This window comes from Calypte anna, chromosome 1 (assembly GCF_003957555.1).
Source record: "Calypte anna isolate BGI_N300 chromosome 1, bCalAnn1_v1.p, whole genome shotgun sequence".
Taxonomy (NCBI): Eukaryota; Metazoa; Chordata; class Aves; order Apodiformes; family Trochilidae; genus Calypte; species Calypte anna.
In genome coordinates, this window is record NC_044244.1 from 78,715,549 (window position 1) to 78,734,630 (window position 19,082).

The following is a 19,082-nucleotide window of genomic DNA, read 5'->3' on the forward strand; positions in this document are numbered from 1 at the left end:
GAGTGGTTCTTGTAGAGTTCCTTCAACTTTCCTTGCAATGATAGGCATTGTATGTGAGCCCCTGATACATGGAATATGAAATCATTATTTCCACAGCAGCACTATACTTAGTAGGTTTTAGCTGTGTTCACTTAAGTGTGAAAATGCGTGGCTGGTTAAAGAATTTTCTTTCCAAATATTCCTGAAATTGGCCAGAGTTAATGGTGCTAGTAGGACCAGTATATTATTCTTGTGGATTGGTCCTAGCTAGTTAGGCTGCACGATTAGCAATCCAGCTGAAAATTTGAGTCCCTTCTGGTTTTGAAGCTGTAGATTGCATAGTAATAGAGAAAGGAAAAACAGTGATGTGTAAATGTGACCATAGGAGAAAGGAGTATTGTAGCGACAGCTGTGAAATGAAGTATAACAAACATCATAGCTGTGCTAATTTTTTTAGTTGCTTTTTTTTATTCATACCTCCAATTAAAAAATTCACTTTTTGAAATCAACTAGGCTACAAGATCCCTCATTTATTTAGGGCTCTGTTAGAATAGATATTGAAGTAATGTCCCCAGTTCATCATGCACCTAATGAACTAATAGTATTTAATAGCTTTCTCAGGTTGATATAAAATGGGAAAATAATACTGTAAATCTGTCTGCCTAAACTTGGTTAAACCTTGGTTGAACAAAAGTGGGAAATCAGTTGCCTACTCAATTTCAGGTGCTTTTTATTGCTATTGCAAGGAAAATGGTAAGGGAAATGATCTTTCAGCACAAACCTCTTTAGCAGTGTGGTGTAGGGCAGGTATGTAGGTGGAACTCTTACGTTTGCTTTTACATTGTTTGTTATTTTTACAGTATTCGAAAGGGATAGACTATCAAACATTTTGGCTGTTATATTGTATTATTGTAAGATCAGAAAAGACAACTGGAAAATTAATGGCTTCTTGCCTTTTATTACAGAAAGTTTGGTAATGTAAGTTGGTGATTCTTGGATTTCATGATGGATTTGTGGATCTTTATTCAGAGTGGAAGTGTACTCAAAGATGTTGATATTCTCTGCAACAAAGTAATTGAAAGAAAGACTAATAAACATGCCAAAGCTTTTGCCTCTTTCCAACTTTAGTTTTTCTTGCCCCCATAGTTTTATTAGCTCCTGCGTCTGTATATTAAGATGCTCATTACTCTAAATTTGTGGGGAAAAAAAAGTTTTTAATTGCTTCCTTTTCTCTTGTTTCAGAACCGAGAGCTCCAGATTATGAGAAAGTTGGATCATTGTAACATTGTTCGATTGCGTTATTTCTTCTACTCTAGTGGAGAGAAGGTAAGAATGAAAAACAGGACAATGTTCCTGGTAACCATCTGAGGTATAATTAAATTGTTTGAATTTCTAGAGACAGGAGTCTGAAGATAGTAGATGTGATAGCGTAGAGAAAATGCTACAGTGGTGCCCAACATATCATGCTGAAGTTTATCTTCTTCAGTGTTGAAGTGTGTGTGATCCATGAGGGGTTGTGCTTATTAGTGTAGCACAACAGACTTGGAATCACACGACCTCTTTTAATTTAGCACAGATGGGATTCATTGGCATATTCTAGCACTACCTTTCCGTTTGTGCAGGTATGTTCTCTAGGATTCAACATTAAACAACTTTTCCCAATCTCTGGATGCTTCTGTCCCCCTTCCTTGTGCACCTGTTCCAAACAGAGGAGGAGTTTCAAAGCCCAAATGAAAGAATAATATATGGTCACATGATTGTAGCATTTTTCAGAATGCTTATGCTTCAGAAGAAGGAGCAAATAGTCAGTCAAAGTATAAAAGTTCCTTGGGTCTTCAAAAAAGGGGTTACAAGTTTTTACTTTAATGTGAAGCTGTAACAGCTTGCATATCTGTGCATGTATCAGCATTTTAGGAATCACAGGAGAATCCAGGGTGAAATGAGTAAGATGATGAAATTCAGGACCTCAAAATAGGATCTGGTCCAACATCATGCTTAAACCAGGGTCAACCACAAAGTAAAAAAAAACAAAACTTTTTTTTGTCCCACTTGAGGACATTTAACCTGTGAGGTAGGGAAATGGACTAGGTGACCTTCTGAGCTTCCTCTGACTTTTTATATATATCTGTCAATAATAATTTATGTAAATGCTACAGGTTTTTTCATTTTCTAAAGCAGATTACATCTGTAGTTGTCTTTAGCAATATGTGCATCTGTGTCCACATGATGGAAAGGTCTGTATACAAAAACTGATAGCAGTTAATAGTTTTCCAATAGCTGTTGCCACAGAGTAGGCCAACAGAATGGGAAAGCAGCCCACTGACTTCATGGTCTTTGGAGCTAGAGAAAGAGATGATGTCTCCAGGATAATTTGGTGGTGGTGGGTTGCTACAGTCATGTGCAATGCACAGAGAGATGATTGGAGGAGCTCTCTGGTTGAAAGAGATGCTTGGGGGTGGAGGGAGGCAGGGCAGGGAACCTGCCCCTGTGCCTTGTCCATGCCTATAGAAAGCTTGAAAGACTACTTTGGAGCAATCAAGGAGAAATGTGATTTAATTATTTTCTTGGATCAGCCCTTGCCCTTCTTTTCTTCCCCTTGCCTGTTAACAAGCACCACCACTCTTATATGGTCATTGTTGTTTTGTTGGTAGTGCAGTGTAGTTTTTTTAAACTGTGTTGTGCTCATTTAGCATATAAACAGAAGCTCCTTGAGCAGTGTGAGTACAAGAAGGGAAATACTGTGATGGAGGACCTGGGTTTCAGATTTTTCTTGCTTTTTTTTTAACCAGCCTGTAACTTGACTAGAGTTTAGGAATGTCAGTAGAAGTTACTATAAAGTAAAGTTCCAAGAGACAAGCAGAAGACTCTTGCCTTATCTAATGGATTTCAGAAACATCCTGCAAACAGTGGAAGTGTTAAAACTTCTCAGAACACTGTTTTGGAGCCTTTGTATAATGGTAACTGAAGTGAAACTCTTTGGAAATCATAAACTTGAGGTTGAGCTTGAGACTGGATTTTCTACTATTTCAACACCCTATGTGTGATCCTAGTTTTATTTTTAAAAATGCAGTCTCTGTTCATGGCCAGCGAATATTAATGCCTCAGTGAGAAGTTTTCTTTTACAATTCTTTCTGCCGATGTTTTATGCCTTCGAAATTTCCACTGCTACCTTATTGCAAAATAGCACAAATTTGAACCAGTCCCTAGGGCAGAGGTGCACCCAGCAGAACATAAGCAGCAATCATGTGGTAGTTCAGTACAAAATAATATATAATTGGCTTGCAACTATTTCCATGTAGGTGGCAGCAACTCTGTGAGACTGGCTGCTATTTGGGAAAAAGCTCTAGAGTAGCAAGTCAGTGTTTTGAAGAAGAAAGAAAAAGGTTTCTTCTCATGTTTTTGTCAGTTTGGGGAGTAAAGACATTTTTTCTTTCACATTACTCTCATAATTGAACTGTCTCTTTGGAAAGTGGAGAAAAAGGGAGAAAAGTGTAGTGTCCCATCTGGTAATCAGTAAGGACATAGAGGGAGCAGCTGCAGATTTAAGATGCTAAGTACCCAGAGCTTTATATAAAGTGATTCTTGAAGCCAAGTTCAATGGAAAGAGTGATGTAAAACTCCAAGGAATGTATAGCTAAAAAATGTGGTAGCATTGTGATGACTGAGGCTTGTAATTGCTGTCTATAACAAACTTAGCATAAATAAAGATAAATGGCAATGAAGCCTAGCAGTGACAGGAAAGTTTCAGAAGTATTACACACCTGATCCCTTTAATGAAATAGCCAAACAGGGTGGTTAATTCTTGTTTTGAAAACTGAAAATAAAATACCATCAAATTGAAAAGTAATTCTAAATAACACTTGTTAGTAAGACTTTTCCTTAGCTGCATTGAAGTTATATCTAGTTTGTAGAGATTTGGAACTCTTTTTCTTGCTTTTTCTAGGGAGTATGCATGGAACTGATTATAGTCTGTGAGCTCCTTATCTTTACCTTTTACCTGTGATGAACTTTCCTTGTTGTGTCTCCTGTTCACTTAAACCTCCTTTCTTCATTTGCCAAAAGCAGTCTAGCATGAGCAGCATGGAAATCTTGTATCAAACATTACTTTGACTGATTTCTCCTTCCTTGTTTTCTGTGACTGGGTGACTCCCACTTGTCTGAGCATCTTTGAATTAGTATTGCTTTTGGATAGATACACCCTACATAGGAGTGTGTATATATACGCACATATGTGCATGCACACATGTATATGTATACTTATATATATACATAAAAGTTGTTTTGAGTACTGACTCCATATTAATCATGTTTGACTAATGGTTTATAGTTTAGGAGAGCTCAAAGAGAGCATCTAATATATATTAATATGGTACTTGACAAGCTTGGCGTTCAGGTTGCTTCTATAAACTATTTCCTCCTCAGTTCTTTCTTCTTGTAAAGCTAACAGCCATTTGTCAGACCTGCTTGACAGGCTAGTTCTTTCAAAAGGCTCTTCCTTAATGAATTTGCCAGAGTAGATTCTGATTTTTCTCTTATCTGAGGCTGCACTAAATACCTGACAGCAGGGCACTGGCTTTTCTAGCTGAAATGTGGTTTTCAGTAGTCCAGAAAGTATAATTTGGATTGGTGGAATGAACAGAGGGGAAGGAAGAACAACTAAATAATGGGCTGAGTCACATATTGAAGATTGTCTTGGTTGGAAGTACGTACAAGTCTTTCCCAGGCTGTATTTCTGTGATTTGTGACTTTCAAAGTAATCCTTAGAGAAAATGGGCAGGATTATGAGGCTAGCCAACTCTTCAGTGTTTGATGGTTTTGGTGTTCTACCTTAGCATAAGGTCTTGAACAAGATACCTTGTTGGCCTATTGGCTCAAACCATATTAGGAAGGTGTACGTTTCTGGCTTGATTTTTGCCATTTTTCCTTGATTTCGGGGGCTGCCTTAACATTTAGCATGGTATTTAAATGTAAATGCTGTTTTACTGAGTCAAGGGGAGAGAAGGTCTTGCTCATGTCCTCTTTAGCCTAACTCCGATGAGAACCTTTTAAGCCATGTCCTAAGGGAAGTGCAGACGTAGGGATACTGAAGAATCCCTCTGGCACCTTTGCTCAGAGTATTCCCTGGTAGGTTGTTTTATAGCACAACCTAACTTCCTAAATCAGTGGCTGCTGAGTAAAATTACTCAGCTGTGTAAAACCTGGAATGAGTTCCTAATGCCTATTTTTTTGATTTTGTAAACGTTGGGTTTGTTTTATGAATGTTTTAGAGTGTTTAATAGCCTGATCGATCTGTATCTGTGCCAAAAGAAGCAAAGTCAGTGGAGAGATTTGTTCCTGCATCAAATCACAAAAAAGTAAAGCAAATGCAGTTTTTGAGTAATTGCATCTCTCTCTCTCCCTCTCTCTCTCTCTCTCTCTATATATATATATATATGTATATTTTCCTTTTTAAGGTGGCTTGGTAATTCAGAGGAGCCAATGCATATATAGAAGCATGGAGAGATCACAAACATGCGTTAGGATGACACTTTTTTAGAGACTGAGCTGGCCCTTCTGCATGCTCTAATTGATTTCTAGTCTTACTTAGCCTTAGCTGTAAGGGCATGCAGCCAAAAGTACATGCAGACTCAGGATGGAAATTTACTCCCATAGATTTATGCTGAAGTTTAAAGTAAAAGCGCAGCAGACACATACTGAGCTGCATCTACAAACTGCTGTGCTCTTACCTCACATGCTCTTTGGCAACTGTGTATTAAACTGCAATGAAGAAATCTGGAAGAAAGGGAGCAACTGGCTGATTTGCAAGCTTGGGCTTTGCTGAACAGTTGGTGTTTCTCCAGGTTCATATCCCTGTTAGATATATATGTATATTTACCACCTTCGAAGAGGCACGAACATCACCATTCCTTCTTGCAGGAGTTCTGAGATAAGTCCTTGCGTAAGGACCATCTTTTCTGTTCCCTGTTAAAATGGAGTACTTGTAGTTGAACAATTTGGTTTCTTAATTGAACTTGTTTAAAAAAAAAAAAAAAAGTCCTTGCACAAAATGTTCAGATGACAGAGCTTTGAGCCCAGTTTTGAATTGACAGAGCCTGTGTGAATGTTTTGCATCAGCCTAGTAATGTGCTGAAGAGCCATCACCAGAGATGAATTTAGTCAGTATGATCCATTTAATCCTTGGCAGTTCTGCAGTGCTGTCAACAAAGGAGCAATTAATGCCAATTATGAGGAGTTCTGTGATGTTGGTTTCTCTGTAGTCCTTGCCTGAGGCCTGCCAAGCTCATTTCAAAAAGGGCACCAGTCATCAGATAATGATTATCAGTTACTGCTTTTAGGGCTCACAGCATGCTGGGAATTTCCTTAGTTGTAGTTATGAGCAGTCTCTGGTTTTGAGTAGGTTGTGTTGGTAGAAATAGTAGTTTTGTCTGCCTGCAGTAGGGCTTTGCAAGAGCAAAGTAGGCAGCAGTGGCTAAATGTGGTTGATGTGTGCAGTGGAAATGGGAAGCTCCACGATTTCTTTACAGGCGAGAGAACAATCAAGTACATCTGGTTAGTCACTCTTCTGTCCTCAAGTTATTCCTCCACCAGCTTTAGCCACTTCTCTCATCTCTCTGTGCTGGATAGCAATTGGGAAAGCAGCTTGAATTGTTTGTCTTGAGGAGGCAATAGTTTGAAGCATTTCTATATATTATCTTAGTTTTCTTTCATGGATATATCCCAGTTGAGAAATTTCCACTCGGTCTCGAAGATAGTGTACAGTCAAAAAATAGTGGATCTCCAAAGACTGTTTTGTTTCTTTGTTAAGATATGCTTGATAACCCAGTAAAAACTATTACAGAAAATCCCCTTTTTTAATGAAGGAGAAAGGCTTGGAAAGGCATCAGCTAAGAAGCTAGACTCCTTCAGTGATCAAGGGTAGGCTAAGCAAACCAACTTAGAACAAGACCCAGGAAAGTTCTTAAATTTGGATTATATTGGTGAGCTTGAATTCTGCCCTTATGCTTCCATCACATCTGATCCATTGGCAGTTCCTACCTACATCAGACTGTGTTTTGTTGTAGTGTAATGAGCATAACAGAACAATGTGATGAGTTTTGACAAGTAGGTATGGGAACAGAAGACTTGGGACAAATTCTCAAACTCAGTCATGAATAGTGAGGGAGGGAATAGGAAAGGAGATATTTTGCCCAAGATTTGCAGTACTAATAGAAAGTATCTTTCCAAACTCTGAAGCTGAGACCTCAGCTGCTAGTACCCTCCTGGAGTTCCTTGTGTGAAACTGCATCTATACCTGTAGGCTTACCATTCCTTTACTTTTCTGGCAGCCCCAGCTCTGTTTTGAAATCTGTGGTTGTAAACTGCAAGTTAAAACAGGCACATGTGGCCACTGGATGTCACCATTCCTTCATAGAAATAAGCTCAGCTATGACATTTTTTACATTTTCAAATTTTTTCAGTGTATCATGGCTACTTGGTTGTTAAAAGCAGGCAGGCTGCAAATTCTTGCTTTGTCTTTGGAAGTGGTTCCAACATCTTTGTATCTTGAAGGTACTAGTCAGCCTTTGATATAAGAGAAGGAAAGTGGGTCTCTCACGGTGCTTGATAAGGGTGTGTGAAGTGCATGCTGGTTGTTGCTTTAAGAAAAAGCAAAACAACTTTTGAATCTAGGACAAAAATTCTGTGACTTTGAACCTGTACGTTGTCTAAATCTAGATGGCTAAGCCAGGGTGAAGGGCATATCTTACTTCATGCTGACACTCTTCAGGTGTTCAAATAATGCACTCTGAAAAAAGGCATAATTCATGTGAAATGCTGAAATAAATTTTCTTACTTTCCAACTCCAAGTTATATCCTTCAGTGCTTTTTGACAGAACCCTTGTGTAACTTCCATCCTGTCAGTAACAGCTCCATATGTAGCACCTATGACTGAAATACCAACAGTGGGGTGCTGTCATACAGTAAAGAAAACATGAGCCTCTTGAGTAAACTGACTGGCTTGTTTATCTTGTATAGCCCCATTATTAGTTCCTAGGGATAATTTCAATAAGAAGTGCATTCTGGATACATATTCCTTAATTTTAGCTTTATATGTGTGCTTTTAGCTTGAATATGCAGGTAAAGCAAGTTTCTTGCAAGTCTAGTTCCTCATTCATTTCTCCAAATGCAAAGCTGATTTGGGAAATTCCTGCTTCTTCATCTCCCCTCAGTTATGCTCATATAGTTGATCAGCTGGAATCCATCTGAAAACTAGCTCAATAAAATTACCTGGAATTAAAAACAAAAACAAAACCCACAAAAAAGCAACAACAACAACAACAAAAAAAAAGGAATGAAAGCAAAATACCATCTGCACACCATGCTTACAGAAAAACCAAAATAAGTATGTTCATCATACTCTCCAAATTCTGACGAGTAAATTTAGTTACCCTAGAGGAAAGAGCACCCAGAATACTTTCTTAACCTTTTTTATTCTGTTAATTTATGCTCAGATAAATTTTCCTTAAATTCAAGTCCTGAATGCTAACATATTCCTCAGAGTATGCCCTCTGATTCTTTTCCTTTTGCCTTCAGTATGGTGTTTGGTTTGTATGACCTCACTGGCATCTGTCATTGGGTTGATGGTAAATATGGGGTTGTAGTAGGATTGTGACTAATATTCATTGCAGTGTTATATATACGATATATATGTGTATTTATGTTATATATGTTTGTGTGTGTGTATACATACATATATTTTATATATGTGAAAAAACAATGCAAGCCAGTACAAGCCACCCATGATAAATTTGAGGTTTGCTAAGGTGGGAGCTTTACATAAAAGGAATGTTTGTAGTTGACAATCCAGAAGAGTGAATATTTGAAATCATCATATGATGCTTTGTATTTGTCATAGTGAAGCTCAACTGGATGGCACTTTTAACAGGTTACTGCTGTGGATTGAGGGCTGAAGAGTTTTAAAAGTGGAGTTTGAAACATTCATGCAGTTTTCAGTATGTTGCTAGAGTAATGTTTTCAATTTCACTCAGTTTTCAGCCACATAATGCTTGTGTGCCAAAGTAGTTGTGCTTGCAGCCTGTTTTATCTCCAGTTTCTGATACAAAGAAAAAAGATGAAGCTGCTAGATTATTTTGCCTCTTGAGTTCTAGTCTTTCTCATGCTTCTCATTACGGCGTAATAGTATTATTAAATATTGGTACTATTATTAAATGTTGGTAGTATTACAACTTACAAGAAGTGTTAGCAACCAGAGTGAAATGATGCATGCATTGTTGGTTCTTGAGAGCTGCAGAGTAGTTCCATGGCAAGGCTATGGTTATTTTGCTGTGGCTTGTTTTGGAGCACAGTTTGTTAACTGAGGGTTTTACCTGCCAAGTGACAAAAAAGCAATTTCTAACATTTGAGGCTATTGCACATACATGAGATGGATTGGTAAAGTCAAAATTCTGATGAATTACACTGATCTTGTAGTTCAAGATGTGGCATCCTGCCTTCCCCCTTTTTCATTTTAAAGAGTATGTTGTTACAACCTTAGCAGCAAACACAGGAAAACATGGTAAACACTTGACTTTCTGAGGAAAACTAATGTTCTGTTAAATCTCAAGGTCTGTAAGGAGAAGTGAATTATTTAGTGACATCTTGTGTTTGCTTTCTGTCATTTATATGATCCAGTCTCATCTGGACCTTCTTGTTCTCTGTAGAGGTGTTTCTGATGTAGAGGTGCTCCTGATGGTTAGGTTACCTTGATTGGTTCCTATCCCAGCAATTTTGGAACAGTAGCATGGTAACACAGTCACATGGGAAATGCCTGGTGAGGTTTGAAAAAGGCTTCCTGTAATGGAAAGATAAACCTTGATCCTCTTGCTTGATCCTCATTTGGCAAGGTCTTTGAGCTAACCCTGTTTCCTATTGCAATACATCTGGGTCACTGGAAAAATATGTTTTTAGGAGGAATGCATGAGGTAGGCAAAACAGGTTACATCATCCTCAGAGCTTGTCAGGCCATGGCTGCTTTCTGGCTTGTACTGAATCTCGTTCTGGGGAATCTAGGTAATTTGGATGTTATTTTCATCCACTTCATGCTCACAGAGGAGGGTGATGGTGCTTGAAAACCGTATTCTGAGCATTTATCAGATTTGTGCCAGGTTACATCAGGAGGAGGATATAGGTCAGAGCACTCGAATCATCTTTAATTCATGAAAGAAGTAATTTAGGGCACTTCTGAAATGTCAGTTGCTTGTGGTGGGAGTGAAGTATGCTGCTACTTTTATAGCCAAAACCATAAGCCTTGCCTTTTATAGTTGTGTATTAAAGTTCTGGCTACATCAACTGGTACATCAAAACTTGATTGTTGGTTGGGGGAAAGGTTTTAAGTATGTTTTCATGTCTTCTAGTGATAATGTCCAATGCATATCTACACAGAAGCAATTGTATGAGGTTCCACGAGGCAGAATGCTGGGTTCTGCACTTAGGTTACAAGAACCCCACGCCATGCTACAGGCTTCAGGAAGAAAGGCTGAGAAGCTGACTGGAGGAAAGAAACTTTGGGGTGCTGGTTGGCAGCTGGCTGAATATGAACCAGCAGTGTGTCCAGGTGACCAAGAAAGCAAACAGCATCCTGGCTTGTATCAGAAATAGTGTGGCCTGCAGGACCAGGAAACGGGATTGTCCCTCTGTACACAAAGCTGGGGAGGCCACAGCTCAAATACTGGGCACCCCCCTACAAGAAAGACAAGGTTTGAGAGCATGTCCAAAGAAGGGCAGCAAAGCTAGTGAAGATTGAGTCTTATGAAGAGGAGGCTGAGGGAACTGAGATTGTTTAGTTCAGAGAAAATGAGGCAGAGGGGAAGACCTTATTTCTTACTACAACCTGGAAAGAGGTTGTAGTGAGGTGGGTGTGGGCCTCTACTCCCACATAGCTGGTGATAGGACAAGAGAAAACAGTCTCAAATTGTTCCAGGGGAAGCTTGGGTTAGACATTAAGAAAAAATTTTATACCAGAAGGGTTCTCAGGCACTGGAACAGGCTGGCCAGGGTGGTGGTTGAGTTCCTTGAGGTATTTAAAAGAGGTTTAGGTGTTGGTGTTTAGTGACTTGGTTTAATGGTGGACTTGGCACTATTAGGTTTATGGTTGGACTCAGTGGTCTTAAGGTTCTTTTTCAACCTAAATGATTGTAAGAATACAAACCCATGTAGTTTGTTAAAGTTTTGGAAAGCTTAAAAACTCATAAGGATTGGTGAGTAGCTGCAAAATATCCCTCTACAATTCAGCTACCTGGATCTTTTTGTGCCTGTGTTGTGCCTTACCGTTGAATTTGTCCCATTTCCAACAGACTATACAATCAAAATGGAGGAGAGAAAAATAAAACAAAGGTGGTATGAGAACTCAGTAGAGTTCTGTAATTCTCAAAACTCACTGTTGTGAGCACAGACATGGTTTAATGTATTACTGGTTTACATCTCTCTTTGTACTATTAAAGGTGAATAAAATCACTAATTCACTATCTACTCTTCCATCTCTCTCTCTAATCTCTAATACAAATCTTTTTTGATACATGGATCATGAATCCTCTGAGTGAAAGTAACCAACCTCAGTAACAGTACATTGTGCAGTGACTTCTTAGCAATAAGTCTTTCCTATTCTCCAGGAGGCAAGCATTAATCATATTCATTATGTTGCATCTACACGGAATCAAACGAAATTCATATTCATAACACTGTGCTTTCTCTCAGAATGCAGGTTGTTGTACCAGGCCTGAGTTAAATACGATTTTCTAGGATATTTATTTTCTGTGTTTTATAATTAAGACCTTCAAAGCCCTAATCTAAGGAGGTGATGATGGATTTTTATTGGCTTGGAGTGAGATTTGGGGAAAAAACAACTCTTGTTGTAGAAAGGAAACTGCTAAAATGGAATGCTATTGCCATTGTCATTTAAGCAATGATATTAAAAAAGACCATCTTTTTATACTGAAAAGTAATATTAGCAGGGCCTTTCAATGTGACTTGGCCTATTAGGAAGCATTGGCGAGCTATTAAAGTGTCCTGAAAATACAGGAGTTTGTTGCTGAATAAAGGTGAAGAGTGATCTTGAGTTCTGAGTCTTTAACAACACAGAAAACACACAGCAGTGTTTTGCATACTGTGTACTCAGAGTGTGTTCCTGTATTACCATGTACCATTTCTTTGCTTGCTGGGGAGTGCTGCTCCTTGCTGAGACAGGATAGAGCCAGGTGAGGGAAATGGAGCACTATGAAAGTAAGACACCACACTCCATGTCTGAGATGACCTGTTAAGTCACATTAATGTTATTGAATTGCTGTAGGCAAATGTTTGGTTTTGGGTATTAAGATACACAGGCAGTGGCCCTGCTGACGAGGGACTCCAGGTGAAGGCCTGGGAGTTCTATACTGTTACTATGCATGTAAATTCTTTGTGTTGTCTTTCTCTATAGAAAAATCTAGCTGTTGATACAGCAAGTACAGGCAAGGTTACTTAAGTCACCTAGCTTTCAAAAATAATTTTTTAGGTCGATAAAGTTAATTATATCCAACCTCCAACATTAAATGTATTCATAGTCCTGATAGCATTTGCACAGAAGACTGCATTAAAATATCAGAAGTCTTTTTAAGACCTGTTCTACTGCTGAAAAGTCTCAGTTCTACAATTAGGCACATTGTGATTATAGCATTTTGTCACTTAATTCCACTCTGTTCCTTCTCTCCTTTGCTAATGTGTTCTGTAACAAAGTACCTTATTATAAAGCTACTTTTGTTGTTTCTCCCTTCACTTGGACCTGATCCTAGACATGGAAAGTGTTACTTGAGTGTTTTGTGTCTTGTTCTATTTTGCCATGAATGAGTTTGTACACTCAAGTTGGGGATAAGTAGCACATCAAAATGCATGTAAACAAAATGACTGCAAATGTTAGCCCTGTTTTACTGTCTGAACATGGGCAGTATGTATTATTAATCCCTTGATAGTTAGGAATTGGGTAAGATCAAACTACCATTTCTGAAAGATGCAGGGCCTTTAAACTGTTATTGGTGTGTAGTTGTGAGGAGTGAGATAGAGACTTCTAAATTTGCAATTCATGGATTTTGGCAGGCATTGGAATAATGGGTTAATAGATTGCTTCAAACTACTATGCAGGATATCACCTTGAAATATCTCCCAATGAAAGTATAAAATGGGCAGAAAATTATATCCTTGTCTGCGTTTATAATCAGAAAATACCTTATGTTGGAGATTATATTAATTAACGTGACCTTAAACATAACTTTGTCTTAATTATTTGTGCACAAGAATAAAAAGCTTAACAGAAAAACAGTTTGGCTTCAAATCTATTGCTGATCTTTTCTTCTTCTTCTCTCTTCTCTTTCAGAAAGATGAGGTGTACCTCAACTTGGTGCTTGACTATGTTCCTGAAACAGTATACAGAGTTGCCAGACATTATAGTCGGGCCAAACAGACACTCCCTATGATTTATGTCAAGGTAGGTAACATAGCTGTGCTTACATGAAGAGGGGTTGTTCCAGGAATGGACTCTGTGGATACCTCTTTTCTGACGAAAAGCAGTTTTCTGAAATTTTTAGACATGCATACCTCTTGATGTGATGGAAGAACAACAGAGGCAAGAGGCTCAAAGCAAGCACTCCCAATTTCTTGCTGTACAAAAATCTTGGAATGAATGGGGGTGACTTGAGTGTGGGAGTGCTTTTTAGTTTTTTTAAGTAGCCTAAGAGACTTCACACCATCCGTATTAGCAGCTTCAGTTTCCTAAGCTGCTGAAGACACAATAGTACAAAGGTCAGGAACTGAAAAGAGGATGTCAGGAAGAACAGTGTTCTCTTAATTTATCTTCCTCTTTTCCGGGCATATGAGTGAAAGTTCATGTGCTTCTCTTGTGCACATGAAAGGCACATTTTTGTCCCCACTTGGAGCTCATTGACTCCTATCTTGAAGAGCAACATGAGGTAAGAAGTTTGCACGTACATTGTAGCCTCAAAATCTGATTTCAAACCCCAATTTGTCTACTTCTTTTCTCACCTTTACAAAGTGGATGAAATAAAGATAACTTCTTTTTTTATTGTTGTTTTTGTCAAACATGGGACTCACCTGGGTTTCATAGTTTCATTTCATATATTGTGGTGACCACAGTCTGCATGCTAGTCTGTGATCATGTTTTCACATGGCATTAACTTGGTTACACAGCATCCAGGTGATGTTAAATGGAAATCAGAAACAAAAATTTCTAGTTTGTATTTTTCTCTAGACTCATCTCTAAGTGTAATGCTTAACATGAAGGTGGGTTTAAGAAAAAACTTTGATTAAAAGAAGATGAAAGTTACAAAGATGAAAGCGGCAAATAATCATTTCAATAACAAAGTGTTGTTCCATAACTGTATATGCATTAATTGTACATTACATGTTTCCACAATAGCCATCATTGGTGCCTATTTTTAAGAAAGCACAGAATCTTCATCTATTCAGCAGAAAGAATTTCTACTGCAAGGTCATTCTGGTCTGTTTGTGGAACAGTATGTCTTAGGGTTGTATGATCCCCAAAATTCATTAGCTTCACTTTTGATAATTTTTTTTATATATCTTTTGTCAGTACTATTGGCCTAATTGCTCTTCATTATGATGACTTTGGAAAAATTATCCTTACACTGTGAGAGAAAATTTTGCTTCAGCTCTTTCATCTTACTGGATACTTGGAACTTCCCATTCCAGCTAGATTGGAAGGCTGCTCTTGTTTTTCTGACAAGGCAAGCCTTTCCTGTCACCCAGTATTTTAAAAGATCATGTTGCCTTGATGTCAATAAAGCTTTTGCAATTTTCCAGGCTCTTGGCTACACAAAGGTCAGGTCATACCTATTTATTCACTTCTGTTTGATACCTAGACAGGAAGAGAGTTGCAAGTCCATGGGTAACAAAGAAACTGTTAAAGAACTGCGAAGAAGTTTTTCTAGTAATCTTTTTATTTTTTATTTTTAACTTCTAACATGCTGTAAGAAATTCTTGGAAATTTTGGATTTGCTGTGCAGAGATGAAAGGCATAGTTTCTAAATCCCACATGTGTGGACTTGACTTCTCAAGTTAGAGGAATCTTTTGGATTATTTTGCAATACACTTGCACAATACTTAACGTGTCCAGAACAGGCATTTCAGAAAACATGTTTGTTTGCTATTCTTTGTGCAGAGTTGTGGTTTTGAGAAACAAACTAAAAAACTAAAAACCTAGAGCCAAATTGAGGCAATTTTCCTCTGTCTCCTGCCTTCCCCACCAAGCAATCAACATAAAACAAGAGAGAAAGTGTACTGACAAAGTAGTGAAAGTGAGGCAGACATGACCCGATATCAATATCTAGTAATTGCACCTGGCTTTGCAGACCATTAAAGGTGAACTGTGATGAATGTGCTTGAAAAAAGAAAGCAAGGAGGTGCATCTCCAGTACAATGTCTTGCCTGTGTCTTGATTTTAAAATGGAACCTTGTGGGGGGCACAACAAAGATAACAAACAGCCTGGCAGCTTGGTGTCAACCTTGAAACAGAGCTTTCCATGCCTCTTCATGACTATATGCTGTACAGCACTAATTGTATCCAGCAGCTCTTTATTCTTCATAGTTGAAAAGTGTGTAGCTCCAGCTGCTGGATGTCCTCCCCATGCCCTTTAATCTTGCCCTCTGAAGCTCTGGGTTTCATAACATTTTCCTCTGGCTTTATTCCTTCTTGCTCTAAGGGATTAGCCAGCCTTGGAAAGGGGGCAGAGAAAACTCTCCCTCAGCGTACTTGTTTTCTGTGTCTTGCGTAAAATTATTCTGAGCAGTTGTTTTTCTCTGCCTTTTTGCCCAAAGATTTGAAATTTTAAAAATCTGTCCCCTCATCAAGAGAAATGGGGGGATACACTCAAATGACAGGCTGAGACACTACCATAGTCCTTGGACAACACTTAATAAGTTGTTATTAACTTAGTCAACTAAAGGACTTTCATTGGGGTTTGAGGGGGCATGTTTTGATGTGTGTGTTTGTGGGTTTTTTGTTTGTTGTTTTTTTAAAATAGCCAGAATACTTAATTTCTGTGAAGAGGTTGATCTATAAAGTAAACAGAAACACGTTAATTTTGTTTGGTTTTAATGATTACTGCTATTTATATATCTTTTCAAGCTAGCACAAGTTTTGAATTGTGCTCATTTTTGAAAGCACGAATGAACAATTTTGAACTACATCTGTGAATATTTGGAGCAAAGGGTGGGGGTGTTTCCCATCTTACCTTACCCATCTTCATAGCACTAATACACATCTGACAGACTCTTTTTTGGGTGATTTTCTTCTAATAAGAGCTTGTGCTAAATTAATTGCTTACCCTGTTTTGACTGGGGAAGTATGACTTACACAGTGCTTCTGTGTTCCAGTTGTACATGTATCAGCTGTTCCGGAGTTTAGCCTATATCCATTCCTTTGGGATCTGCCACCGGGATATAAAACCACAGAACCTCTTGCTGGACCCTGATACAGCTGTTCTAAAACTCTGTGACTTCGGAAGGTAAGTGCATCTGTGGCCTGAAGCCTGGTGAAAACAAACTTCCTTCACAGTGAACTTGGGTGTAAAGAAGTTCTCTGTGTTCCTCAGAAGGTCTTAATTTGTAGTTTTGAAAGAGAAATTATGATCTAATAGCTATGGGGAGGGAGAAGATCTGAAAAAGGATTATCAAGAGGGAAGCAGTTAAAGTTCAAACCTTTTTATCAAGCAGGTGGTATAAACATAAAATACACGATTGCATAGGGAAAGTACTGTACCATGGAAAAATACAACCAAATATTTGGATGAAATGTGCTTGGGGAAGAAAGGACAGGTGCAGTGGCATAGTAACCTAAAAAGGCAAGTTAGTCTACTTGTATGTACACCAATTCACGTAATATTTCAAATACTGTAGGCATTCAAGATCAGACGTAACACTTCTGATTGAAGCTCTTAGATAGTGGACATATCGTAGTTTCCGATGGCACGTGTATTTCCAGTATCCATTCAAGTGAATCACCTTTGGAGTCTAGCCCCTATCTTAGACCTGATGTGGAAATTCTAGTAATCTACACTGAGACATGAGACAGATTTCATTCTGGGAAAGTTCAGTCTTTAAGATTGTACTATAACGTTGCAGACAAAAATAGTTAGGCTGTATGTGTAAGAGCTCATGGAAGCTGCTGTTGCTAAATTCGCTTGGCTGTAGTGAGTGGGAATGTCAGATAAAAGTTATTCAAGCAGTGCATCGTCTTGCCTGGTGGCTTGGGAATCTCTTCCTGAGCTCTGCCTCACCAGTGTTGGAACAAAAGAAGAAATGCACAGAAACTTGAAAGTAATGGTGTGTAAAAAGGTGGTACTTTCTCTGTTTCTCAAAACAAAACACTTAGGTCCAGTGGGTATCCAGATCTTTTGAACCTTAAAAGTAGCTGTATTTGACTGAACCATATTCTGTCCTCTTACCTTTGTAAACAAACCTTTGTACCTAGACAAAGACAACTGACTGCCAGCCAAAAATCTGACGCAGTTTTTCATCTAGTTTGTAGTCAGATTTTCCTTTGCTATGTCCATTGTAAGGCTGGTACATGATGGATTGGACTGATTTCATGATAAATCATTGAGTCTGTGGCTCGCATGTGTTTAGAAGAACATGTTTTTTTAGCGTTTAGAAAGTGAGGGTGGGTGAAGAGTGCCAAAGCTTAATGTTGGTCTGCACTGCAAAATTGTAAAGCTATTCATAACTGAAAGATTATTATTTTGTTTCCTTTTCAGTGCAAAACAGCTGGTTCGTGGAGAACCTAATGTCTCATACATCTGCTCTCGGTACTACAGGGCACCAGAGTTGATCTTTGGAGCCACCGATTATACCTCCAGTATAGGTATGTATGTGTTGTGTTTATTGAAATCTGTACCAGATGCATAAGTTCTTACTCTGTAGTTAAATGTGTAAAGGTTTCCAAAGATCTCGGATATAATCCCCAGAGGCAGATTTTTGATTGTAAATGGTACCATTTCTTAATGAAATACAGCATTTTGTAGATGGCTGCTCTGATTTCTATGTCTTTTGAGATTTCAGTGTCAATCACATTAGGGAAGGGTGGCTTTTTTATGGGGGAACATCTGATTTCAAGCAGAACACTTTCCAGCCCTCCAGGTAATTTTGCTGTGTATTTTAAAAGCATGAGCTCTAAAACCAAAAAAGCATCCTGAGTACTTTAAGTAACGGAAGAATGTGGAACCATCAACTACTGCTTCGGATTTGCTACGATTTAGGCACAAATAATTTGTGACTTACTTAGCTTTTAGTAAAGTGTAGTGGAAGGGAAAATGTAGCCTGGTGATTGGCTTTAAGCTTTCTTGAACAGTGTATTGTGTACAGCAGTCTTTTTGGTTCAGCTTACTCTAACTTTAACTGTCCTTTAGTCATTAAGTTTGAACATGAATGAGATACCTTTCTAATACCTGGCACATAACTGTGTCACGGAAATGTTAGGGAAGCTGTTGTAGGTATTGGCAGAGGACTGGGAACAGCCATGTTTTCGAATAGGGAAGTCCTAAAAATGAATAGTAAAAAGAAAAGTCATAAAAAGAAACAGCAATGTGTCAGCAGGTTGTGGGATACTTCTTCAGTTTTTTTAGCTAATATATTCTCAAGGCTTCTTGTGAGTGCTAGTGCTATAGAGATGGGATCTGGCCCTTCAGTTCCCCAGTACTGTGCTAAGCTTTCACCTTGCTTGTGGGCTTGAGTTGCTTAGGCAAAGTTCAGTATGTCCAAAAAGATTTGGAGATCATGATGAAGTCTTCGCAGAATGTGTTTATAACCAAATAAAGTACATTTACAGTATGTTCTAACTCAGTGGCTGGTGGGCTCCTTTCAACTCTGCAACTCTTTGAGAATAGCAGCATTGCTGAAGATTTACCTGTTCTCATTTTTTTTCCTGTTAGTTATTCTTTGGTGTGTATTGTAGCAAGACATAATGGGTTTGGTTGGAAGGGACCTTAGAGATCATCTCGGTCAAATCCCGCTGCATAGGTAGGGACACCTTCCACTAGACCAGGTTGCTCGAAGCACCATTTTAA

General features: G+C 38.5%; 1 protein-coding gene across 1 annotated transcript in view; it reads left to right on the forward strand.

Annotated features, from left to right (window-relative positions):
* The window catches only part of GSK3B (glycogen synthase kinase 3 beta), a 146,611-nt gene that overhangs the window by 82,580 nt on the left and 44,949 nt on the right, over positions 1-19,082 (forward strand). Inside the window, exons 3-6 of the mRNA XM_030456009.1 lie at positions 1,222-1,305; positions 13,361-13,471; positions 16,396-16,526; positions 17,775-17,881. Coding sequence (XP_030311869.1) covers positions 1,222-1,305; positions 13,361-13,471; positions 16,396-16,526; positions 17,775-17,881 — 433 coding nt within the window. The remainder of the gene's footprint in view (positions 1-1,221; positions 1,306-13,360; positions 13,472-16,395; positions 16,527-17,774; positions 17,882-19,082) is intronic.